Raw genomic sequence first — 26,671 nt, 5'->3', positions numbered from 1 at the left:
TCCGGATATGCTTACCATCATATGTAGTGTCCATAATTAACTCCAGAGGATGGGATGGCAGATCAGGGATGTTAATTAAACTGGAGAAAGATATATTCTATAGGTGGGCACTCGTAGCTACCTACCTTTGCCCGGCCATGGCTGCTCATGTGCCGTCCTCGCCTCTTTTCTCTATCCACGAAACTCCATGATCTGATCTTCCAACCACACACAGATATCACCAACATCCATGGAGGCTGCCGCGGCCACCGCTTTTGTCGGTAGGATCGCGCCGAAGCTCCTCGAATTCTTAGCTGCAAATCACAAGCTTCGGCAGAATCTGGAGCATGACATCACCTACATCCAAAGAGAGTTTGCGTTGATCTCCGCTGCCATTCAGCAAGATGATGACTGTCGCTGGAGGAGCGGCGACCATGTGAAGAGGGCCTGGATCCAAATCATACGTGACTTGGCCCATGCCATCGAGGACTGCATCGACCGCTTCATGCACCGGGTGACCATCTCTGGGGCGTCGACATGGATCCGTCAGGCTGTCCACCGGGTGCAGACGGTGACAGTCCGTAAGGAGTTTGCCAAGGCGATCCGCGAGCTCAAGAAAATATCACAGGAGTCATCCAAGCTGAGAGAAACTTATTACAGCGCCAACATCGGTGCTGGCACCTCCTCTTCCTCAGTGGCGTCGTCGGTGATGGCATGTGAGACGGCGACACAGATGGTGATAGATGACACCCTCTCAGCTGGCCAACCCGTGGGCATGGATGCACCCTGGGAGGAGCTTCTCGAGCTGATCCAGCAGCAGCAACAGCAGCTCAAGGTGATTTCCATTGTTGGTTTCGATGGTATAGGCAAGACTCTCCTTGCCAGGTGTGTGTATGACACAATTGAGAACCAATACGAAGCTCGGGCATGGGTCTCTGCAGCGGAGCAAGGGGTCCCAACAAATGTTATCAAGGAGATACTCCAGCAATTTGCCATCCCTACCAATGGTGGAGGTAACCTCAGCAAGCTCTGCGCAATCCTTAGACTATACCTTGGGACCAAGAGGTAACTAATTTAAGCTATCTTGGTTTTTTTTTTGTCAACTCCATCCCTGTTTGATGATTCAATCTCGATCTAGAGCAGTCTGCATCTTTCATACTTTTGCAGAGTCCAGCAATTCTCCTAGCTAGATTCAGTATTATCATCTTTGTGGGTACACAAAATGAAATTTACTCTGTTTTAATTTCCACTTGGTATCTCTCCATGTTTGACCATTTACTCCTCCTGGTAGGTTCTTCATTGTTATTGATGACATGCGGACAGAATTTTGGCATGATATAAAAGATGCATTTGTGGGGTTGAGCGGCAGAGTTTTGGTGACGACAGCCATTCATTCAGTAGCAAATGCCTGCAGCAGCTCAGCAGCTCATGATCATGTGTACGCAATGAAAACTCTTGCCGATGAACACTCGAGACTATTATTCTTCAAGGAAGCTTTTCAAGACGACAATCCACCAATCGATAAAGAGGACCAACTTGGCTCGGAAGCACTGAAGAAGTGTGATGGTTTACCCCTTGCTCTTGTTACCACAGCACGGTACTTGCAAAGCACAGGTAATCCAACACATGGAAACTGGGCAACATTATGCCACAACCTGGGAGCACATCTGGAAACAAAAGAGATGTTAGCAAGAATGAAGCGTGTGCTTGTCCATAGCTACACCAGCCTTGTTAAACATGATGTCAAGACGTGCTTACTATATCTCGGTATCTACCGTAGTGGTCGTACAGTTAGGAGAGGAAGCTTAATAAGGAAATGGTGCGCTGAAGGGTTTATCCAAGGAGATTATATGTGTAATGCTCTGGATGCTGCTAAAGCCAATTTCAAAGAGCTTCTCAACCGGAGCATCATCAAACATACAGATGCCAGCAGCAAAAACAACAAAGATCAGGTGAAGACATACCATACTCACGGCATGATGCTTGAGTTCATCCTGCACATGTCCAAGTGTGACAACTTCATTACCTTGTTATATGATCAGATGGCTCCCCCACCTCCACCCAGCAAAATCCGTTGGCTCTCTCTCCATGACGCAAGTGCTAGAGTAGTAAATGATCTATCTCTTGTTCGGTCTCTGACGGTCTTTGGCAAGGCGCATGATTCAGTCTTGGATTTTTCCAAATATGAACTGCTTCGAGTTTTGGATTTAGAAGAATGCAGTAACCACTTGGAGGACAAGCATCTTAGGGAGATATGCAGCAACCTGTTGCTGCTCAGGTACTTAAGCCTTGGGGCTGCACATAAGGTTGCGGTGCTCCCCAAAGAGATAAAAAAGCTTCAACTTTTGGAGACGCTGGATGTAAGAAAAACCAAGATAGAGGTCCTGCCGACACAAGTCATGGAGCTGCCATGCCTGATTCATCTATTTGGAAAGTTCAAGCTCCAGCAAGGTGTAGGAGGCCGGAAAATGCATAAGCTGCAAATTTGGTTCTCGGAGAATAGCAAATTGGAAACAGTAGCAGGATTTGTTGTGGACAGCAACAAGAGCCAAGGATTTGCACAGTTCATGGAGCATATGAAACACTTGACGAAGGTGAAAATATGGTGTGAGCAGTCCAGTAATAATAGCAGGGATCCCACTGCCAGCGCCAGCAGCAGCAACACCAACAACTACACTCATGTCTCAAAGGCCATCAAGGGGTTCATCAAGAGAAGCACCGATGTGAAAAAAGCTCATTCACTCTCACTACATTGCAATGATAAATGGTTCCAAGACTTGCTCGTGAACTTGTCCCTAGAAAAAGAAGAAGCTTCCTCCTGCTATCTTAGTTCGCTCAAGCTACAAGGGGGCAACATATGCAGCCTGCCTCCATTTGTTACCATGCTAGGTGGTCTCACTAAGCTGTGCCTTTCATCCCCTCATCATCAGCTGGGCGGGGATATTCTTGTTGCCCTAAGCAGAGTGCGCTGCTTGGCATACCTGAAGATGATTGCATCTCAACTGGACAACCTCGTCATCGTAGAAGGTGCACTTGGAAACCTGCGACAACTATGCATCGTGGTTGAAGTCATGACTGAACTGGAAGTCCAAGAGGGAGCTCTACCGCTCCTCGAGTCGCTCCAGCTGCTATGTAAGGATCTAAATGGCTTTTGCAGCAAGATGATCCAGTCCCTGCGACGTATTAAGGAGGTCACCCTCCATGATGGAGTGAACGGTGAAACAAAACAAAAGTGGAAGGAAGCAGCAAAAAAACACCCCAGACGCCCCAATCTCTTGTTTGTTAAAACAGCAGAAGATGCTGATATGGGAAGTGAACCCGCAGACAATTCTGAGAGCCCTGTGGCACAAACTACTGCTACAACGGTATCAGTGATAACAACCCAGGATGCCATTTCTACTGGACAATCTGGTAAAGAAGTGGTGTGCCTCTTATTTTGCTTAATATTTGGTACTTTGGTTAATTATTGGTGTGGAGTTATATATACTCCCTCTTCACGCGTCTATGTGACATTTTTTATTGTGCAGTACAAGTTGATGGTGCTGATCTACAACAGGGTGATGAGAAAGAACATGCGTATAAAATTGATATCCTAGAGGATTTTGCTAGCAAGACTTGTCTTGACCCTCCAATGAACACGGAAAGTTTTGAACAGGGGATGGAAGGAATGGTAGGTTTAGAGGATGAGCGGATGGAAGATGTCACTCATTCTACTGATCAGGCTGATCAAAATGTTGTGCTTTCTGTGGTGGGGGAGAACAGAAGAAAGAGGGCAAGATTAGACATTGGTGAAGATAACTCAATGGACAAGGTTGTTGATAGGGTGAAGCGCAAGAAGCCAGAGGATGTCCAAGGTAGTAATTTACAAATTCCAAGTTTCCAACTGTCTTAAATTCTTCCAATATTTCTCTTAGTGACATAACTAGTAAAACTGGGGTGATATTTGGAAGCAATATCTTCAGGTAAATAAATCTATTCAAGTGATTAGAGATTTATAAGCTGCTAGATGTAGTGCTTTTATAGCTAGCAAGGGGAACTCTGACAATGTGCCTATGAATTTCGACTCTTTCTATGCCCTGTTTCTAAATATCTGTGGAATGTAGTTAGTGCACAATGAATATTCAAGCCATTCCCACCTCCTTTAACTGTCCGTGCAGTTGGATTCTGAAGTTTATTGGAGATGTTAGAAATCTGATGGCTGTTGGAGATGTTGCTTTAATTTGGACTGTATGGGAATCTACAAATGCTCTCTTTAGAATATTTTTCCTACTGATACTACTATGTGTTTTTAATTGTTACATTGGTTATCGTCATTGGCTGGTTTGCAGAAACGATGCCTACAAAACAAACAGCGCCTGGGCTAGCGGTTGCTGTCTCTGATGGAAATTGAGGTTTTCCATCGAAGAAGTGGATGGGGGCCACTGGTGCCTCTAGCAGATCCATTGTTGTTTTGTATGTAGTACGTGTGTTTGCAAGCTTGGGTCAATCTCGCTCCGGAGTCCGGACAGCACTTACGTTTGCTTCGAGTATCAGGTTGGCATTTGGTGTTTCAAGTAGCCGTCGTTTCTATTGCTTCGGAAACTGGTCTGTCTTTTTATCCCCTGGCATGTTTACATGCTACTCCCTCCGTAATGAAATATAAAAGCGTTTAGATCACTATTTTCTACTTTAGTGATCTAAACGCTCTTATATTTGTTTACAGAGAGAGTAATGGTGAATCCCCATGTGCTGCTGCTTGCGACAATGCCATACCAGACTGATACGGCTGTGGTGAAGACGGCGAAGTGCTTCGAATAAGCTTTTCCTTCCAAGTTTTTACTTGTACCACAACACAAGTTTACTTTCATGCATGTCGATTTGGTGGCTTTCTGCTGTGACAGAGTTCACCATGTATGTTGTTGGATATGTATTTGGTGCCGGTTAACTTTCGACATCTGTTCCAAAAAAACTTAATAATCATCCTTCATCCAGTTACAAGACCATATGATGTTTATTTTGCTGGCAATAATATATGTTCTTGCATTTTGCGGAGAGCTTTTCTTTTTTGCTTTCTTTCAAATAATTTGATTTCCCACGCTGGTATGCGATCATTGCCATGGTTTCTTCCTTGTTAATAACTTCATGGTCATGCTGGTATACGATTAGTTTGCATGAAACTAAGGCTAAAGAAAGGAATGGTTCAAGAGAAAACGGCTTGGTTCTAGTTTGTGCTGACCTGTCAGAACTCAGACAGAACCTATGTGCTGGTCACCGGCCGGAGATGTTTGGCGCTCCTGACAGAGTTTCCACGCGCACCGGTTTCCATCAGAGTTTCGGCGGCGCGCACACCGGCTTCTCCCACCTTGCTGACACGTCGCTCAGACCTGTCTTGTATGCAAAATTGCAAATGAGGAGCTCTGACGACGACAAGCAAGAAACCATGTTGAAATTCCTGCAGTAATGGGACTGAACCGTACCTGCAACACACTAATTGCTCGCCATTGTGCAGACTTGAGTCCCTTGGCGACAATCTGAGGAGCGGTCCGGTATGGCCCCTGGCTGAATCTCTGGCCTGTTGGTAATTCCAGGGTAGGGTTAATCGCCGAACAAACGTAGTGGAATTGGTACAGGACGAAATAGATAGGAGTACCTAAATCATCATCGGCGTCCAAGAAACAGCCGTGGAGGGGGCGGGGGGTGAAGGTCGCCACGGGCTTGCGGAGGTCGCCGTGCCGGCGGGGATAGGCCAGAGGTGGAGGGAGATTGCTGAGGGGATGGGCTCGATTCCGATGGGGGAGACATTTCGGGAGAAGATTTGGAGAGAGATCGTGGTCAGCCGGGGAGCGCCGCCGCCGGCGGAGGAGGCCGGAGGCGCCACAGCCGACGCGGCTTCAGCCGCCGGTTCGGACGAGGGGCAAGGGGTGAGCTGAGGGTCTCCTCGACCTCCTCGATGGGTCGCGGAGCAGCGCGGTGGTGGTTGGCCGCGGATGGGCGGCGCCGCCGATGGTTAGCCGCGTCCAATCCGGCTAGTGCATCCAAAGGGGAGGGAAGAGAGGGAAGCAAATGACAGGTGGGCCCATGTCCTGGCCTAGGACAAAATCAAGGTCAACACTGGTCAAACTGGGGAAAGGGTAGCAATAGTGAGGGGTCTTTTTGGAATGACCAATCGTAATTTTAACTTTCGGTAAATCTAACCACCAGTCGACTGGTGGTTTGCAATAGGCGCGTACAATCGCTCCTGCCCGCCTGCTTCGCTCCCTTTCCTTTTTTTTCCTTGAGCGCTAAAAAGACGCACCAGTGGGGATCAAACCCAGCCCGGCTGGTATTTGTTTGAAGCGAACAACCAACTCACCAAACCTCAATTGATGTCCTGTAAATGAAAATTAACTATGTGACCTTTCTACCTCCTGCATGTTGGCCATTGGTCCCCCACCCCCCTCTCCATGTGAATGCAAGTGTTGTCACCCTCCCCATGTGACAGACTGCCTGGTTGTAGAGTGAGAGAGAGACGTGAGAGATGGATGAGATGATATGACCTTTTTCAGGGATACACCATACATGCATGTTTGCATGGTACTGCATGAGCTGGCCTTTTTTATGTGGGCATGCATGCATGTCGTATGCGGCTCCATGAGCCCATGCACAGGTAAGTCATTTTTCTCTATGTGCAGATGGATAACCAGGGCCATTTAATAAGGCTAATTACTACGTGTTTTGGTCTTTGGAACCAATAAAATGGGATGAATAAAGTACTAGTCAGGCCTCATTCGGTTTGGAGGATTTTCGTAGGAAAAACATAGGAATAAGGATTCCAGAGGAAAATTTCCTATGTATGCATTCGGTTTGTAGGAAATGCGTGCAGGAATTTCGTAGGAATACTACTCATTTCCCGTGTTTTTGGAGGAAACTACACATCCACTCAAAGCTCATTTTACGCGTAGGAACGAGGCAAGTCAATTCCTTAGGATGGCAAGTGCCATCCTATCATATTCCTATACTACTCCTAATTCCTACGTTTTGATTTCCTCCAAACCGAATGAGCCCTCATAGTTTTTTGTACATGGCAACTCCAACCAGGAAACACAAATCTTGTCCTTTTTGTTTGCGTTTTGTATATTTGGGTCACTAAAATGAAGACCGGACCGACGTACGCGTCCGGACAAAGCCATTAAACCCAACGGTGCTGCTCCAGCTGGTGAGAAGTCCGTCCCGGCATTTCACTGAACACCAAGTGGGGGCGGGACCTCCCAAGGCAAAGGGCGGCGATAACTTATGTGCCTCGGTGCTGATAACTTCGGCGAGGGGGTGATAAAATGTACCCATGACAACTTTAATGTTAATAGCACGGTAACTCACTCATCGCAAACCTGATAACTTATGTACCCCGGTCCTGGTAACTTTGCTGCCGGTGAGGGGCGGGGGAGTGCTGGGGTGGTTGATGAAATATACCACCGTTAACTTTTATGTGAATAGCATGATAACTCACGCGTCATACACCTGATAATTTATGTATCCCGGTCCTGATAACTTTGGCATGGGTGTGTGTGTGTGGGAGGGGGGGTTGATGAAATACCCTCTGGTAACTTTTATGTGAATAGCATGGTTAACTCACATATCACAGACCTACTAACTTGTGTACATCAGTCCTGACAACTTTGGCATGGGGGGAGGGGTTGATGAAATATCTCCTCGATAACTTTTGTGTGAATAGCATGGTAACTCTGACGTCTCAGACCTGATAACTTTATGTGCCTCGGTCCTGATAACATTGGCAAGGGAGTTGTTTAATAACATACCCCGACAGCTTTCATGTAATTTTTTGGTACTATACGCATCATATACGTGATAACACATGCACAATCACCACAGTAACTTTAACCCAAGCTGATAAGAAGGTTAGAACGTTTATGCCCCGGTAATATCTGTGTAAACAACGTGGTAATATATGTAGCACATGTGTGATAAATTACTTAGCCTAGAACTGGTAACTTTTGATCCGAAATAAAAGTCGTCGGAACATATCAACATAGGATCTAGTTTCGATGCCATCTTCGCGGTGTTTTTTTTATGAAAACGATTTTTTGATCGGACCGAAGATTTGAGCTACAAAACATTTTGAAGTTTGAAAATAAGGGGGAATCAAGGATGACATCAATTTTTCGGTCTTCTAAATCATTGCACAGGGGAGAATTGGAGGACCACTTTTTATGCCCCGGTTATTTCTATATAAATAAGATGGTAACTTATGTATCATATATGTGATAACTTACTTAGTGCGGGTTTGGTAACTTTTGACCCGAAAAAAAAGTCATCGAAACATACCAACATGGGATCTAGTTTTAAAGGTCTCGTCGTGACGAATCTTTTATGTGAAAACAGTTTTTCAATCAAAGCAACGGTTTGAGCTACAAAACATTTTGAATATAATTTTTTAGATGGAATCTTTCTTTTTTTTTCTCTCCATGAGGTCAACTGGGCCTAGTCCGAAGCCTTGCACTTACCCGGGTCCACAAAATCTTTCGGTAATGGGCCAGTTTCTGTTAGAATCGAACAAGAAAGCCGGAAACGATCGAAGAAAACTGGAAAAATGGGACGATCGAAATAATCATAGCGATCGCCTGGATCTGTCGCTAACAATCAGTCGACTGATCGTTAGCACAGTCCTTTAACTTTTGATGATTTGCTAAATTTTATGTGCCTGAAAATTTTACTTGGGATCTTTCTAGAGGCATTTGTGGCAATGCGTCTTGGATTACAGTAATAATACTTCCGCAAAAAAAAATTAAAGATTACAGTAATAATAACATCACAAATACTAGCATATCGTTGATTTTCGAGCTCCGTTGTTACTGCTATATTTAAAAGGGTCTGAGGTTAAATTATATTGTTTTGATTTCAATTCGTTATTCCAATGTAAAAGAATGAAAGAAATGTTGTCTTTCTAGAAAAAAAGGGTATTCTTTTTTATCTTCCATACTTGTGGCGTCAGCCATGTTTCTCCGTGAGGCGTGGTGACAACGTGAGGTGCGGTAGCAACGAGGGTCGGCCACGGCGAGAGCGAGTCCGAAACTTAATCAGACCCTGCTTAGCTGCTCTCTTTATCTCCAGCCCCCACACGCACACGAAAATTAACGAGGCACCTAGACCAGCTCTCGCTCATGGCGGCTGCTGCTAGCGTCGCGCATCTCTGCTCGCCGTCCCGCACGAGCGCTCGCCCCCACCGCCTCTCCGTAGAGGCTCGCCACACTTAGCATCATCGTCTCACCCCATGGTCACCACTTCCTCCTCGCCATCAAGGAGAAAGGCTTGCCGGTTTGTAGCTTTTTTTTGTTGCCGGTTGCAACCCATCATGGCACCACCGTAGCAGCAACAACACCATTCTATCATTGGTTGTAGCTTTTTTGTTGCCGGTTGCAACCCATCCCGGCACCACCGTAGCCGCAACAACATCGTTTTGTCATCGGTTGTAGCATATTGCCCTGCTGGTCCCAAGCACTTCGCCTGTCTCAGCATGTCGTGGCGCCGATCGCAGCACTGTTCCTTGTCGGTTCTAACAATACGAGATCTGCATGGTCGAAGATCCGTCATGTCAGTCGCAGCATCGTGCCTTGCCAGTTCCAGCTGGAGACTTTCCCGCTGCTAGTCCCAGCAACAGTAGACCATGATTGAAGCATGGTCGACCACCATGGCCGCGTCACCATTGACTCCCTCCCTGCTGCAGCTTTTCCAGCCACCAATCCCAGCAGCAGCGCACCATGGTTGAAGCATGATCCGCCGGTTTGATTCCCCGTTGCAGATTTGTAGCCGCCGGTTCCAGGCAGCAATGGACCGTGGTTGAAGCACGACCGTCCATTGCACCAACGCCATTGAATATCCTCCACCAAAATTTAACCACATCTCCTAGCCATAGGATAGTGAGAGATTCACACAGTTGACTGTTTTATTTAAAATTGGCCTTGCGTGTGACCAACCGCTAGGGCTATTAGGAATCGCCTAGAGGATAGAGGCAAGCGAATCGGGCCGGCACATTAGCGCAGTCGCTCGTTGTCGCTTGTATGTCGTTATAGGTTCGCTCACTCCGCTTCATTTTTATTTTGTTATTTCTTTTTTTACTAGTTTTCTTTGATTTTTTGAATTTGTAATTGTTTCCTTTTTCTTTTTTCACTGGTTTTCTTCGGTTTTTCTTTCTTCGTTATACTTTTGTTTTCTTTTGTTTCTTTCTTAGTTTTCTTCATATTTTTTTGGTTATTTTTCCTGTTTGTTTTTGTGTCAGTATTAATTGATTTTTATTATTTTAAACACAGCTCTACTTCTCTCAGTACAGAATGTACATTTTTAGCGCACACATGAATTCATTCATACACTTTGGACATTTTTTAAATGCATGATCTACATTTCTTTTAAAAATACATGTTTGAACAATGTTTTTTATACATGGTAAAATTTTCCAAAGACATGTTGCACATTTTTTGTAATGCAATCAACTTTTTATAAATTGCCTGCATTTTTTTAAATTGTTCAAACATATTTAAAATTTCATGGAAATTTCTTGAAAGCATGTGAATAATTTTCAAAATTTAAGATAATTTTTAATGCCAATAAGCATTTGTTTATACAATGGGAACATTTTTTACATTTTATTAACACTTTTGAAAATATTGTAAACATTTTTTCGAATCATGGTAATCTTTCTTTAAAATGTCATGTGCATTTTATAATGATGGGAAATGTTTTTTACATTACGCAAAAATGATTTAATATTGCATACAGTTATTTTCAAAGTATAACAAACACATTTTTGAAACTTGTGAACATTTTTGTAAATGTAACGTACATTTTCTTGAACCTACAAATCATTCCTCTTGAAATGCACGAACATTTTTTACATGACATAAACAGTTATTTTAAAAGTAGAGTACTTTTCTTATATGTGTGACAACATATCACACGAAAAATATTACATATTATTAATTTTTTCTACTCATAATTAAGAAATTTAGATGCATGATTGACATTTTTTGAAAAAATTATGTAAGTTGTTCTTGTAAGATATATATTTAGAATATTTATAAAGATAAACAAATAAAAAAATAAAGGAAAAATGAAAAAAACGTGAAGTAAATACGTAAAAACATGATGATGTTAGAGTGACGTTAGCATGACGCATCCTTGTGGTTAATGGACCAGCCAAGCAACCATTTTAGTTTTATTCTTCTATTCCTTTCTTTGGTTGGGTTATTTTCAATTTGTTTTTTCATTGTCGGAACAAGGGTATGCGCAGTAGCCTTGGCAGCGTTGGGGATTGTTTTTTGCCGTCTGTTTTCTTATGCTGGGCTGCCATTTTTACAGAGGAGAAGGGAGGGGAAACTGTCATCATTTTACATACTTCTGTATCCTTAAAAAACTGTCTTTAACAAGAAATTAAGGCAAAAATTATAGGATCATGTACACTTGCCCTCAACCCCCCTCACATTTACTGAAAAATGGTCTTCCCGTACAATTACGGCAGACAAGAAACCTCCTGAAAATTCATCAACGGTACGTTGGGCCACCATTGCGCCTCATTTGAACACTAGGCCGCCGACATGCCAATGCCGCCGGAACGCCACGGCACCACCACCGGAATGCCGGGCCGTTGTCGTATCACCGCCGTCGGCTCGTGCCGTTGTGTCGCCATCATCGCCACACCGGGCCACCACCCCTAGCCGCACCTCTCCATCCATTGTCCCATGCACGTGTCACTGACTTCAGGGCGCTAGACCATTAGCGAGGTTTATTTAATGGAAAATAGGCAAAAGTGATTTTAGGGGAACAAGTTTTACTAGAGCTGAGAAAAGTAGTCATGAGATAACTTTCCTAAATTATACAGACATCTTATTAAACGACTTTTCCAAACCTTGCCATGTCTTTCTGAGAGAACAAAATTCATAAAACCTTTTGCGATGTGTGGATTACAAGTTCCCTATATTTGCCATGGCAATTTTAGACAGAGATGTTATTCTTCAAAACACCGAAATTTTCTTATCTTTTTGTTATTCCTTGAACATGGCAAAATAACTAGAAAACGTATTTAACACAAACATGGCATTTTTTTGTAAGGCAACATGGCAAATCTTCGGCAAAACCACATGTAATTTTTTTAGAAATTTCTTAAAAATTAAAATAAATGTCAAAACTATGTTTGTTGTACCATGGCAACAAAATCTTACTTTTTAGTGTCGGCAATTTTTTTGTGTTGTACCCTTAAGGAATTTTTTGTTTGGTACCATGGCAAATTCCTCAAAATTCACAAAACTGTTTGCCATACATGGATTGCAAATTCCAGTTTTAGATGGAGATATTATTCTAGAAAACATGGCAATTTTCTTATCTTATTGTTTTTACTTGAACATGGCAAAATAACGACAAAACATTCTCATACAGTACATGGATATTTTTTCCGTTGAAATCTTTAGCAAAACTACACATTTTTTAAATTTTATGAAAAGTAAAATATAAAAATGTCAAAACTATGTTTGTTTCCACCATGGCAAAACAATCTTACTTTATCATGATGGAACCTTTTTTTTGTGCCCATAGTAATTTTTTGTTTGGTATTATGGAAAATTCCTTTTTATCTTACTTTTCATGGTAGAAAATTTATTTGTTGTACCAAGGCATTTTTTTACCATGGCAAATTCCTTAAAAAACTATCACTATCGCAATTATTTTTTGTATGATGGGAATTTATTACAGGTACCATGGCAAATTATAACATTTGACCATGGCAAATTATTTTATTTTTCTTTTACTTTTTGCATGATGAAAAATTAATAATTTTTAGTACCATGGCCCTTTTTATTTTTTTTGTAAAATGCCAAATTATTACTTTGGACTATGGAAAACTTTCTTTCATTCATACCCCGCAATTTCTTATTTGTTATTATACAATGGTAGATTCCTTTTTTAGTTAAATTACCATTTTGTATGATGGCAATCTATATTTGTTCACATCATTGAATTGTTTTAACAACCCATGGTGAATTTAGTCTTAATACCACTATAAATTATTTTGTTTATAGCACGTCAATTTTATCTTAACAATGTGTTTTTACAATGGCATATATAGCATTTTTAGTTTAGGAATTTCTATCATGGCAACTTATTTATTTGTATTTTTAAGATGAATTTTCTCTTTAAATGCATAATCTTGAACATGGTCAAACATTATTTTTAACACATATGTGTTTTTTATCATGAACATGGAATTTCTCTCATGAGTTTTCACATGGAACTTCTCTCATGAGTTTTCATATGGCATTTTTTTTATCATATGGCATTTTTTTAACACATATGTGTTTTTTATCATGAGCATGGAACATGGAACAATGAACTTCGCTCATTCCCCGCTGGTAGATCGAACAAGTTTTTCGATCTAACCATGTCCCCTCCTGAACGTCGGTTTGTTATCCGGGTCCATGTTTAATCTTAAATCTCTATATATTTTTGTCATATTTTAAATTGGACTATCAGTTACATGTCCATTCATCCTACCCCTTTCCTCCAAGCATGGATGCCATATGGGAGACAGTTTGAGCTTCTATCCGGAGGCCATGGTGGGCTGATGCTGCTATGGAGGTCTTGCTGCGGCAAGCGGTTTGTCCCTGGGCGACGGCGAGACTGCCCTGAAGAAACCAACCGCATCATCCACCAGCAACATATATCATTTGGAAATCTGAGGAGCTCTCAGCAAAAAAGACAAATTGAGGGTGTGTAAAAATCTTTACTGTTCATGTATTGTTTTGGTCCGATTTGTCCTTTTTAACTGAGAGCTGCTTAGATGTCCAAATGACTTGAAATTTGGAGCGGGCCTTACGCATCAAATTATCTACCGCAGAAAAAAATTTGAAATTTTTTGATTTTGTTTTGAATTGCTTACGAATTTCTACTAACTGGATGCAGATGAGACTGGGTACCGAAACGCCCTACTCTTCAAAGTACTCACTTCAGTCGTGGATAAATATCAAGTCCAGCGTTACTTCTAGCCATTTGTCAACCACTTGCACTGTGTGCCCTATGGCACCTTTCACTATTCAAAAAGAAATTCACCAGTTGTATTTTGAAACGAGTGCGGCACTCCGGCCCGTGACGAGGAGATGCATGCAACCAAAACGTCGACTTTCCACGCTCTCCAACGCTGACCGTGCCACTATGCAGCAACGTCGATTTCATACACGCCGCGTCGCATGCATGCGGATAGAATATTTTTAGAAACTCATTGCTGATGCTGACAAGCACGACACGCACGCGCACTCACTAAAAAACGTCGTACTGTGCTCAAATGGAGCCACACCCACGAGGCAGACCCGGCTCGTACGTGCCCCGTCATTTGAATGTACACATTTACTACATCATACCTATAGAAGCATCTTCGTTCTTCTTCGATGGACAAAATAGACGAATCTTAAGTTGATGAAGCCGTCAGAAAATCTCAAATAAATTCAGAAAATACACAAGCATCCGAGCCAAGTTTAGGACTTGAACACCCGTTGATCGGTTTCAGCACAAAGAAGCTAACCATCTCAGTCATGTTTAGTTCATGCATGTAGATCGAATTTGAAGCAAGCATTTTGAAATTCATTTGTAAATGCATTTTTTTCTCGGTCAGATATTCTAATCGTACGTTTACCTAGAAATTAAGCTGAGATAATACTACGTGCACTTCGACGAAAGCAGCAGCTAGAAGGTTACTACTAGACAGTGAAGTTGGAATCCCTCCCAAACTTGATAGCAAATGTTTTCAAGTTTCAACGTACGACCCTTGAGGCCTTGACCGAGTTCCATTACCAAACTTTGACCGTGTTCTACTGTTTTCCAGTAACAGAACAGCCCAAAGTAGACAATTTTTCTTTTCGCACAAAAGAGACTATTATTTGAGTTCCAAGTTTCCCGTTCATGGATAGTAGTGTTGGTTCACTTTCAACGAAAATTCAGCTATTTCGGTAGGTATACTACTACGTTGGGCACACAATAGTCAACAGTTCACTCATTACAGCGGTACACAATTTTCTTAATACTATTCTGAAATTTCAAACATTTGATTGTATTTCAAGCGAATTGAAGTGCTGAAACGAAAACCAACGTTGAGTGAACTATTGAAGTTAGCTTTGTTATATGGCTGAAATATTTTTTGAAACTGAAACTGAAACCGGCAGCCTCTAAATTAGATGATCGTATGGGAGGTTCCTAAAAAGGTAAAAATAGAATGATCATGATTTTTCTTTCTCCTGTTTTTTGGTCTTTGAGGGGGCGAATTAGTTTGGATAATACCCTAAAAACGTGCCAAGTCAATTTGTAAGACCATTCTGAATGTTTGACGACCATGTTCCATGTATGTTAGTTTATTCATCTCTATATAAATTGACCAAGAAAAAACTTGTTTGCCACATCATTCGGATGAACTCCAGCCGTTCTGACATTGCTGCAGGCATAGTACCCTTATCCTTTGGGGCCGATTGGGCGCCATGGCCGGCGGAGGAGGCAAAGCCAAGCCGCTCGAGTTCACGCCGACATGGATCGTCGCGTCAGTCTGCTCCATCATCGTCATCATCTCCCTGCTCTTCGAACGCTTGCTCCACCGCCTAGGCAAGGTACGTGCATGCTTGAGTGCGTCCACTATGAGACCTTCATGAATTAGCTGCGTGCACAAAGTACAATCCATCACTAGCTGACTATTGTTTCATTTTCACGCAGAGGTTGAAGAAGAGCCGAAAGAAGCCGCTGCATGAGGCCCTCCTGAAGGTGAAGGAGGAGCTGATGCTACTGGGGTTCATATCGCTGCTGCTCAACGTGTTCCAGGCCCCCCGGGGAAGGTATGCGTCCGCCGGAGCGCCATGCGCCACATGCTTCCCTGCAAGCCGCCGCCGCGCCGGCCGCGCAAGACTGAGCACTTTGCCGATGCTGTGTTCACCGGCGTCATGGGCGGGGCCAGGCGGCTCCTGGCTGGAGGAGGCGCCTCCGACGAATACTGCCTCAAGAAGGTACTAGCTTCAAATAATTGGCAGTGGAGGCTCTTGATTTGGTCTTTGCTACTCCTGTTTTCCGTTTTCTTTTCCAAGTGTGGACTTCTCCTCGGCTCAAAATATTTGGTATTTTGTATTTGATAATCAGTTTTTTGACGCGTTATTTGATATTCAGTTTCCACCTTTCTTCTCTTCCCCCTTATTTTTATCTATTGGTTTATTCCATGTTTACTTGGCATGTAGGGCAAAGTTCCAATACTTTCAACTGAAGCTATTCATCAGTTACACATATTTATCTTCGTGTTGGCGGTCACTCATTTCCTTTTTAAGGCTCATTCGGTTTGGAGGAAATCAAAACATAGGAACTAGGAGTAGTATAGGAATTTGATAGGATGACACTTGCCATTCTAAGGAATTGACTTGCTTCGTTCCTACGTGCAAAATGAGCTTTGAGTGGATGTGTAGTTTCCTCCAAAAACATAGGAAATGAGTAGTATTCCTACGAAATTCCTGTACGCATTTCCTACAAACCGAATGCATATATAGGAAATTTTCCTCCAAAATCCATGTTCCTATGTTTTTCCTACGAAAATCCTCCAAAACGAATGAGGCCTTAGTGCTATTACGGTTCTTCTAGGAATTGCGCAGGTACCAATTAGAAAACTCAAACTAGATGTTTCTTAGTAGTACTAACAAGTACTTAACCTATCATGCTTATACTAAAAAAAATGTTGCTGGTTGTCCAGAAGAGAAAGTGGCGAAATTGGGAGACCAAAATCCAAAGAAATGATGATAGTGGTAAGATTCAGACAAATTTCAAATTTGATGAGTGATGAGTTCACAGATTTTCCTGATTACAAGGTTATGTCATATTATTTCATTATGAATGTTTGGTCGTAACTTGCAGCCCCTCGAATGATCAAGCATGTTCAAGAATTCAAATTTATTCAACACCACTTTAAAGGTGAAAAAAAGCGATGGAAGACATTTGGTTGGCTGGTATTTTTTTCTCTTGAACTTAAAGCGTCAATAAAAATGTATATTGCAATTGTTGTTGACTATAATTGAAGCATAAGACAATCAATTGTCATTTTAGCGTTCCTTCTTCAAACAATTTTATGGATCTGTCACCGAGGAGGACTATACAACAATGCGACTTGGTTTCATCATGGTAATCATACATAGTTGTCATCAAATAGAAGTCAATTTCAAACTTTTGAGCATGTCTTGTTAGTGGATGAGATTTAAATGTTTTCCTCCCCCTTTCATAGAAACATTGTAGGGGGAACCTAAAATTCAACTTTTATAGTTACATGATTAGAGCATTGGAGGTTGATTTCAAGAAGGTTGTTGGTATTAGGTAAATAGTCAATGCTACTACCACACAATATATTGCATGATGTTCTTCTATTGGTTATATCAGTTATCGGTATACGAAGTAACTAATTAATTGTCATGTTTTTCGAATGCATCTGGTACCTTTGGACTATGCTGATGATATTCCTATTGTTGAATGTTCAAGGTATCTATTTTATGTTGTGTCCTACTTACATATTTAGCATCAATTATTGTATTAATATATTTTCGGCTAAGTTTAATAATATCTGTTGTTGCTTTATGGAAAATATAACTTCACTGTATGGTTGCCTGTTATTGTAGGATGGTATGTCTACATTTGGATATCGGTGGTTCCATTCATTGTAAGTGAATCTAGTATATTGTCAATGAAAAAAATGAAAACACAAAATTTTATTTAGTTTATACATTTTTTCAGGACTTTATTTTCTTTTTTGTATGGATCCGGTTAAAGGCACAACCTTGACATGAAATTATGAATTGGTTTTGGCAGATGCTACTTGTAGTTGGAAGTAAGATGGAGCACATTATTACGGAACTAGCTTATGAGGTTGCCCATAAGCATACAACAATTCGTGGGGAATTAGTGGTAGCTCCTTCAGATGATTTCTTTTGGTTCCATCGGCCTAAATTAGTCCTTTTGTTGATCCACATCGTCCTCTTCCAAAATGCATTCGAAATTGCATTTTTCTTTTGGCTCCTGGTAAGAACAAAATGTTAATTCGTCGACCATCAACACAGACTAATTTATATTTCATAAAAGTATTATAAAAAATGATGTATTTACAAGATTATAAGATATGGACTTGATGGTCCTAAATTGCAATCTAGTAATAAGTACAATTAGAACTAACTCTTCATTTATTAACCTTGCAGGTAACATATGGCTTTAAATCCTGTAGCATGGGTAAACCAGCATGTGTTATTACTCGAGTTGTCATAAGGTACAACGAAAAAACGCTATCGTGCAATAATATTTCGGCACGCCTTGAGAAAAGCAGCATACTCATCACTCTTTTCTGTTCTTTTCTTTTTAGTGTCATTAGCCAATTCATATGCGGCTATAGTACCCTACCGCTCTACGCCATCGTCTCTCAAGTAAGTTCGCTTAATTAGATGGATATGATTGTAGCTCCTCATTAGGATTTTCGTTAATGCACACTTTAATTTGAAGTATGATTAGTTAATGCCTGAGTAATATAGAATTCTTTTCGACAATTAAATGCCACAATATAGGTATTTACTGAAACGATCTAAGTACGACCTTTTGATGTGCAATCTTATTAATTTTCTTCTCGCTATTATTGCAGATGGGGAATTCATTCAAAAAATCTATAATTGATGGGAATGTGAATGAAGGCCTTGTCAACTGGGCCGAAAAGGCAAGGAGAAGCACAAGAGTCCCAAACAGAGCAGCTATTGATGCAAATAGTTCACCAATTGATGAGGCAAATGGCGGCGCATTTGAAATGGCAAATACGCCGGAAAGATCATCAGTGGAGCAAGGGACTGCTAGGCTAATTTAATTGCATACATAGGCTTTAGGACCCCAGTAGGGTAAGAATGTGTCCACACTAGCAACCACTACATGCATGTATCTATGAGCGGAAATGTTAGCATTATTAGTGAAAATTTTGAAGCTCCAAAATGTTTCTCTCTCTCAAACCATTGATCCAATTTATGATCCGCTTTCATGGTTGACTTTGTTTCAACGAGAGTTTCGGTACTATATCTCGTATGTCTATATGTTTTACTGGGATAAGAAGGCTTAGAAGTTGCCACCTAGAGTTTTACACAATATGTCGACACACATGTACATGATATATAGTAGGACATTTTAATCAGTATCTTTGTTTTTTTTTAGCAAGGCACGTGTATTTTGCCAGTCACGAATAGACTTTTCTTAGATCAGGAGAAAATTCTATGTGGCAGGGTTTTGTTCGGCTCAAGCCTGAAGTGAGGGTTCCTGCAAAAAAAAAAAGCCTGAAGTGAGACGCAACTCGTAGTGTGCCATGTGGGAACACATATATCAAAGCATCTGAATCTTCTTCTCCACATTCTTCTTACTATTGCAAGCGAAAAGCCTGCGATTTCGAGGGAAGACACGATAGGGCCGGCGAGGCCTCAGCACTAGGTTCCGGTGGCCTGCCAGCCTGGATAGAAATTTTGCTCACTGAATCTGGAAGCAGCGGCAATGCGGCATCCACATATGCATTGCTGCTATGTCGCCCAAATTATCCTCATTCTTTTTGATATGTCTCAGTCTCAGCGGCAAGGAAGAGAAAATGACCCCAGTGTTAAGTTTGTTGTTTTATGCAACAATGCCAGGCATTCAACTGATCAAACACAAAAAAGAACAAACCAACCATAGACCAAAGAAACTGTACCTAAATTTTTTTGAGAAGGAAACTAACCTAATTTGAGTAGTAATTAACTGCCACAATTACTCACCCGCGCCTGAAATTTCACCAAAAACTGAGTACAAATTGCCAAAAAAGTTTATGTCTACAACCTAAGTAGTACATTTGACATCACTACGATGTTCTAAAATAAAAGCACGACGGAGGCTGAGGTGGCCACGGCCACGACGGAAGCCACCACGCCACTCCTCACGCCGACGCTGCCGCTCTCCTCGTCGTCTGCGGCGGGGTCAGGCGAGTCAGCTGGCGAGTCTGAGTCTGGCGAGCTGGCGGGCCCTGGCGGGCTGTCGGAGTCGTCGGAGTCATCGTCCGACGACAAAGAGGACGGCGTCGCGGCGGATGAATCATCCTCGTCGGTGGCGCCGCCGTCTGGAGACTCGGCGGCTTCGGCTTCGGACGAGCTGGCCGGGGCCTTGGACGGCATGGCGCCTTTGCTCGGCGACTCGGCGCCAGACCCCTTCGCGGGCGCCTTGGGCGGTGCAGCCTTGGGTGTAGCCGTGGACGTTGCGGCCGCCGCCGTTGAAGCTTTCGCGCTCTTTTCGGGGACCGCAGCAGGAGCCTTTGCCGAGGCCTTTGGGGGTGCTGTCGCTGAACCGGACTTCTGGGAGGCCGCCGGAGCCGGAGCCTGGGCGGCGACCGCCGCGACGGCGGACGCGGCGAGGAGGAGGACGACGATGATGCCGACAGAGTGTCGCATGGCGCGTCGCCGGGAGGGGGGGGGGGGGGGGGGGGGGTCCTTTCGGAGGAGCCATGGCGCCGCGGAGTTAAATAGGTTGACCAAGGAGAAAAAGGGCGTCGGCGAGACAAGCACGGTGAAGACGGTGGCTTTTCTTGGGTGGGTCGGCGTGCTGCGTGTGGTGGTGCCGCGCGCCGAGCGGCGGCATGCATGCATATGCTTTATGTGTTGGGCGAATTTACGTGGGATGCATGGAATTATGAATCAGTGCTATTTCTGGATCATTAGTGTATCCTGTCATCCGGCTAGATTACAGTGACTCATCCGAAAAGAGGATTTTTCAGCACAAGAAAATCAGTCTTGCCAAGTCTCAGTCGACTAAGGCTTCGTTAAGTCTCGGTCGATTTACATTGAGATCTATATAATATTTTCTTTTCTTTTCTGTTTTTTCTTTTTCTCTCTTACATGTTATGTCACTTGATTAAGACTTGGTTAAATCTCAGTTGACTGAAACCTAGCCACATCCATTAAAGATTGACTTTTATTAGGTCCTAGTTATAGTTTTGTGCATTAGTGACCATTTTTTTTCTTTTTGAGATAGCTCACCATCCATGCCAGATGGTTTAGTGACCATTGGTTGAGCGGTACTTACCATCGGACATAAATTGTGTTGAACGATTTGGATCAGTCGATTTCCACGGATGGCTTCCTTCCTCCTCTCACAATTCATTGTTCATCGTCTTCTTCCCTACGATTTGAACCATGTAGTTTTAAATAGCATGTTGTCTCGACGCTATGGTGTTTGGAGGGGCATCACGTTAGGACATTTAGCATCCTTTTGTGCCATTTATCGCGCTATAGCACAGTATAGTGCGCTAATGCTTTGGCTGCTATTTTCCATAGCGGGCTATTTAAAACTTTGATGTGAACTGAACCATCCCGCAACAGGGCCACCTCTATGTTTTGAAGGGCCAACTGCTATTTTCCATAGCGGGCTATTTATACAAGCATTCTAATTACAAATGTGCGTATCTGTATTAACTTAAATAACATACATGATTTCATATTCAAATCAAAATTTTAAATATTAGAATATGAATATTTTGAATTATACAAACATTGAACTATACAAATGTGCATATAATTATTAAAATGCTTGTATAATTGAAACAATATTTTTAGTTGTAGCTTATGAAATATTTGTATTATATAAAATTATATATTTTTTACAATTCACCATGTCAATTATATTATAGTCAGTTGAAAATGTATGGCGGAGTGGTTTGGCCTGGGTTTTGGGTTCGAATCCTGGTGGCACCTACTTTTTTGTTATTTATTTTTAACAGGTGGGACCCACTGGTCACTGAGGTGAAGAATGCCACGTCTACATGGATCTTTTTCTAAAATCAAAATTCCGAGGTTTATTTTGTGAAAATTAGGCCACACACTCTTTCTCCTTAGTCTAGTCACTGACAGCAGGGTCCACATGCCTAGTCAGCGCACATTTCATATACAAACGGGATAAGCAACCGTATTTGCACGTCCAAGACAAGTTTTTGCACCACTTCAATGTGCGCCATAACTTGTTGCACTAAAGGGACCGCTTGCGCCAAGTTGTAGCACTACCAGTGTAATTGACTCTAAACATAATGTTCTGTCAATACTTCTTCCAACCATACCTAAGTTCCCATATTCCATTTTGCTAGCCTCATCTCTTTGTGACTTAACAAATAAAATTATGTTTCCTTTGGTAATCCAATAGATACTTACCAAATAAGTCATTTTGCCGGTCACTAATAACGTAACTGATGACATAACAGGTTCATGCCAAAACCGGGTGCCAACATAAACGGATTCTCATCACTGACCTGTCACCTGTCTTGACCGTCTGTGATATTGTTTAGGAATAATTGGTTTTATACCCTTAGGCGCGTCCTCCTCGTCAGGATTGCCTTTAGTTTCTGAAAACATGTGGTCTTGCCCAACCCACTTTGGCAGTCTTGTGATTTTTCCCTTTGACCGTCACTTTGAAACTTCATAACTAATTCATACTACTAAATCAGAAAAATGCAAATAAAATACCAAAATATTTGATAAAACATAACATGTATGTTAATGTCAATTGCATTTATAACAAAAGTGTTGGTAAGTGCCCATCTTAGTTTTAGCTCTTATGATACCACCATGAACAGTATTTCTACCGATGTAACGCGTAAGCTATTCCCAAGTTAATTGTGCGGCTTGGCTTAGATAACCATCGCTGGGAAGTAGCAGGTCCTGCCATGTTCTTGCTGGAATTTAGTCTATTTTGGGCAGCCCAATAACTATTTCAGAAATTCCTAATAAATCCTAAAGGCCCACTTAGCCCATTTGTGCAAGGCAAGGGATACTACTAAAGTTTAGTCCCACATTGCTAGTTTAGTGGGAGTTGGACCTCCTTATAAGGGAGGTTCTTTCCCCATTTGTACGAGCATGAGAACAAGAGGGATATCCACGCGCGCTCCTCCTCCGCCGCCCGCCTCGCCGCGCCGCGCGTTGCGGGAATGAGCCGAGCCGATATCTAAATTTTTGCCACGCACTACGGGTATACGAAAGGTCACTTGGGAGCTGGAAAGTTTTTGCTGTAGTGGATATTGAGTACGAACGCTGCACCCTTCGGCTGCTGACTATTCGTTTCATCTCCCGCGTTCCCTTCAGCTCCCGGCGCAGCCTCTCACCTCCTTCTCTTGCGCCTATAAAAGGGAGGTCGCTCCTCTCAGAGAGACGCACCATAATCTCTTCCTCCTCTCGCCACAAGTTCCTGAGCACTGCGCTACTGCTATGATCTTCCCCATCCCGTCTTGCGGCGTGCACCGCAGGTCGGGATAGTAGGCCTCCGAAACCGCACCTCTTTGAGTCATGTACGGGAGAAGGGTGATAAGGTTTTTGGGGAGCGCTCCGCGCGACTACTGACTCCTTCATCACGGACTCCGACGACTACTTCCCCGACGACGACTTCTTCCCCGACATCGACGACATGGCTGGAGAGGACGTCGACCCCAAGTCCAGTGCTTCTGCTGCTGCTGTCCCGTACGTATTTATGCTCTTTCTGTTAGATGTCCTGCCACAGTTCTTTGCTCTAGTTTCTGCCCTACATGTGTTAGGTTCTACTTCATATATGCAACTTGCTATACTGTCTGATCTAGATGTGTTTAGTTACAGTTCATATGTGAAGTTGCTATTTACCTTCTCTTTGTCAAATCGCATGACTTGCTTTATCACTGTTATATTAGTCATGCTTTATCTAGTATTTCTGTTAATAAAATCATTTGGTAAATTGCTCATATTTCCAACAATCCAAAAACCTTATCATAGGCAATTTACCCCAAGTGGTTTTGCTGCTTCCATGAGACCTTCTATGTTTGAGGGTATCCACTATAAGAGGTGGCGCGTGAGAGCAGTCTTATGGTTTCAAACCATGAGTTGCTATGACGCCACTCTTGGCAAACCTGAAGGAGAGCTTGATGCTCAACAGGCACAAGCTTTTCAGAAAATGGATACTCTGTTTAAAGCTGCTCTCTTGAGTGTTCTTGGTGAGAACATAGTTGATGCTTATGCGTCAATTGATAATGGAAAAGATATGTGGGATGCACTCGAGGCCAAGTTTGGGGTCTCAGATGCTGGCACTGAGCTGTACATCATGGAGCAATTCTATGATTACAGGATGACTGAAGAGCGCTCTGTGGTTGAGCAAGCTCATGAGATACAGTCATTTGCTAGAGAACTTGAGCACTTCAGTTGTATGCTACCGGACAAGTTTGTTGCCGGAGGTATCATCACTAAGCTTCCTCCTTCATGGAGGAACTTTGCTACCTTGCTGAAGCATAAGAGGCAGGAGTTTTCCGTCCCGGATCTCATTGGCACTCTTGATGTGGAAGAAAAGGCGAGAGCAAAGGACACACGTGCTCAAGGTATTGAGGGAGGATCTAGTGCCAATGTGGTACAGAAGCAGAACTTCCAGCCCCACAAGTTCAAGAACAAGGGCAAGTTTGATGGTAAAGCAAAGTTTGATGGGAAGAACAAGGCTGTGCAACACACGAACTTCAAGAAGAAGAATGGCAAGAAGAAAGGTGCTTGTCATGTGTGTGGGGATCCTGATCATTGGGCTCCTAGTTTCCCTAATCGCTATGACAAGCGTAATCCTGGGAAAGGCGGCAAGACCGCTAATGTTGTCATTGGAGACACTGACATGAAGGATGCTGGGTATGGTATATTTCCCATTATTCTTTCAGTATGTCATTCTCCTGACTGGTTGATTGACACGGGTGCTAATGTGCATGTATGCGGTGATATTTCCATGTTTTCGTCTTATCAGACCGCAGGGACTTCAACCGTGCTGATGGGCAACGGTTCAAGTGCTTCTGTTCGTGGTGTTGGCACGGTCGATCTGAAGTTTACTTCGGGGAAGATCGTGCGGCTGAAGAACCTGCATTATGTCCCCTCCGTCAATAAAAATCTTGTTAGCGGATCTCTTCTGTGTAGAGATGGCTACAAGCTTGTCTTTGAGTCGAATAAATTTGTAATATCCAAGTATGGAACCTTTGTTGGTAAAGGCTATGAGTTAGGAGGCTTGTTTCGTTTATCCTTATCAGACGTTTGCAATAAAGTTGTTAATCATATTTGCAACAATAGTGAATCCAATGTGTGGCATTCACGTCTTTGTCATGTTAACTTTGGTTGCATGTCGCGACTAGCGAAGTTGAACTTAATCCCTAGTTTCACCACCATCAAGGGATCTAAGTGTCAAGTGTGTGTGCAAGCTAAGCAACCTCGTAAGTCTCACACGACTGCGGAAATAAGAAATCTTGCACCACTAGAGCTCATACATTCAGATCTATGTGAAATGAATGGTGTGTTGACAAAAGGTGGAAAGAAATATTTCATGACGTTAATTGATGACTCCACTAGATATTGCCATGTGTATCTTCTGAAGTCTAAGGATGAGGCTTTGAACTTTTTCAAGATCTATAAAGCCGAAGTGGAAAACCAACTTGATCGAAAAATCAAGAGGCTTAGGTCTGACCGTGGTGGAGAGTATTTTTCCAATGAATTTGATGCTTTTTGTGCGGAACATGGTATAATTCATGAGATGACGCCTCCTTATTCACCTCAGTCAAAATGGGGTGGCCGAAAGAAAGAACCATACTCTAACTGATTTGGTTAACGCCATGTTAGACACATCGGGTCTCTCCAAGGCATGGTGGGGGGAGGCGATATTGACAGCATGGCATGTCCTGAACCGAGTCCCCACAAAGAACAAAGAGATAACTCCATTCGAGGAATGGGAGAAGAAAAGGTTAAAACTCTCTTATCTGCGAACATGGGGTTGTTTGGCGAAAGTCAATGTTCCAATTCCAAAGAAGCGGAACCTTGGACCAAAGACTGTGGATTGTGTTTTCTTGGGTTATGCTTTTCATAGCATTGGCTATAGATTCTTGGTTGTAAAATCTGAGGTACCTGACATGCATGTCGGTACGATCATGGAGTCGAATGATGCGACTTTCTTTGAAGATATCTTTCCCATGAAGGATATGGCTACCTCATCTAATCAGGAGATGCCTAGTTCATCGAATCAGGAACCAGTTATAATTACCGAACCTACCATTTCGATGGAACACTTCGAAAGTCCTGTGAAGGAGAACAATGAAGTTCCTACCAGGAGCAAGAGACAGAGGACTGCAAAGTCCTTTGGTGATGATTTTCTTGTGTATCTCATAGATGACACTCCCAGTTCTATTTCAGGGGCCTATGCATCTGAAGATGCTGACTACTGGAAGGAGGCAGTTCGTAGCGAGATGGATTCCATCTTGGCAAATGAAACTTGGGAGATAACTGATCGTCCTTATGGGTGCAAACCTATAGGATGCAAATGGGTATTCAAGAAGAAGCTTAGGCCTGATGGTACTATTGAAAAGTACAAGGCTCGACTCGTGGCTAAGGGTTATACCCAAAAGGAAGGTGAAGACTTCTTTGATACTTACTCACCTGTGGCTCGACTGACCACTATTCGAGTTCTACTTTCACTAGCTGCCTCGCATGGTCTTCTCGTTCATCAAATGGATATTAAAACTGCTTTCCCTCACCTGCATATACGTTAAGTTTAAAGGCAGTAGGTTCACATTTTTAGTCCTATACGTTGATGACATATTGTTGGCATGTAGCGATAAGGATATGCTGCATGAGACCAAGAATTTTCTGTCATCCAGTTTTGATATAAAAGA

The 26,671-nt window shown here is 42.6% G+C and overlaps 2 protein-coding genes, 1 long non-coding RNA gene and 1 pseudogene across 6 annotated transcripts; 2 read left to right on the top strand and 2 right to left on the bottom strand.

Annotated features, from left to right (window-relative positions):
• Window positions 1–146: 146 nt before the first annotated feature.
• LOC125529341 (disease resistance protein RGA4-like) lies at window positions 147–4,961 on the top strand. 3 transcript variants are annotated; one of them, XR_015611792.1, is made up of 5 exons: window positions 147–1,044; window positions 1,271–3,390; window positions 3,507–3,833; window positions 4,308–4,512; window positions 4,682–4,961. XR_015611792.1 is itself a non-coding variant. In XM_087537122.1 (4 exons), the coding sequence occupies exons 1-4, from the start codon at window positions 230–232 to the stop codon at window positions 4,367–4,369; spliced, it is 3,324 nt and encodes a 1,107-aa protein (XP_087393248.1). In that variant the 5' UTR covers window positions 147–229; the 3' UTR covers window positions 4,370–4,961. The 3 variants fall into 3 exon arrangements, 1 of the variants encoding a protein (XP_087393248.1); XR_015611793.1 differs by having other exon boundaries at window positions 4,308–4,563; XM_087537122.1 differs by having other exon boundaries at window positions 4,308–4,961.
• Window positions 4,962–5,134: 173 nt separating this feature from the next.
• LOC147956938 (uncharacterized) lies at window positions 5,135–5,999 on the bottom strand. The gene is made up of 3 exons (XR_015611795.1): window positions 5,609–5,999; window positions 5,436–5,530; window positions 5,135–5,342 (listed from the first exon to the last, which is right to left on the bottom strand). It is a non-coding gene; the product is annotated as an uncharacterized LOC147956938 (long non-coding RNA).
• A 9,413-nt stretch (window positions 6,000–15,412) lies between these two features.
• On the top strand, window positions 15,413–18,890 carry LOC125525573 (MLO-like protein 1; annotated as a pseudogene). Its single transcript, XR_015611794.1, has 14 exons — window positions 15,413–15,587; window positions 15,691–15,977; window positions 16,203–16,282; window positions 16,571–16,607; window positions 16,706–16,757; window positions 16,867–16,958; window positions 17,056–17,130; window positions 17,231–17,319; window positions 17,432–17,481; window positions 17,619–17,659; window positions 17,809–18,018; window positions 18,192–18,259; window positions 18,353–18,413; window positions 18,626–18,890. The product of XR_015611794.1 is annotated as an MLO-like protein 1 (transcript).
• Window positions 18,891–19,855: 965 nt separating this feature from the next.
• LOC147956937 (uncharacterized) lies at window positions 19,856–20,446 on the bottom strand. The gene has a single exon (XM_087537123.1). It carries the CDS (start codon window positions 20,430–20,432, stop codon window positions 19,860–19,862), a length of 573 nt encoding a protein of 190 aa, XP_087393249.1. The 5' UTR covers window positions 20,433–20,446; the 3' UTR covers window positions 19,856–19,859.
• Window positions 20,447–26,671: the final 6,225 nt, after the last annotated feature.

This window comes from Triticum urartu, chromosome 7A (genome assembly GCF_056163025.1).
Source record: "Triticum urartu cultivar PI428250 chromosome 7A, HENAU_Tu73, whole genome shotgun sequence".
NCBI classification, from domain to species: domain Eukaryota; kingdom Viridiplantae; phylum Streptophyta; class Magnoliopsida; order Poales; family Poaceae; genus Triticum; species Triticum urartu.
The sequence above is the reverse complement of the archived record's forward strand: the minus strand, read 5'-3'. Positions and strand labels throughout refer to the sequence as shown.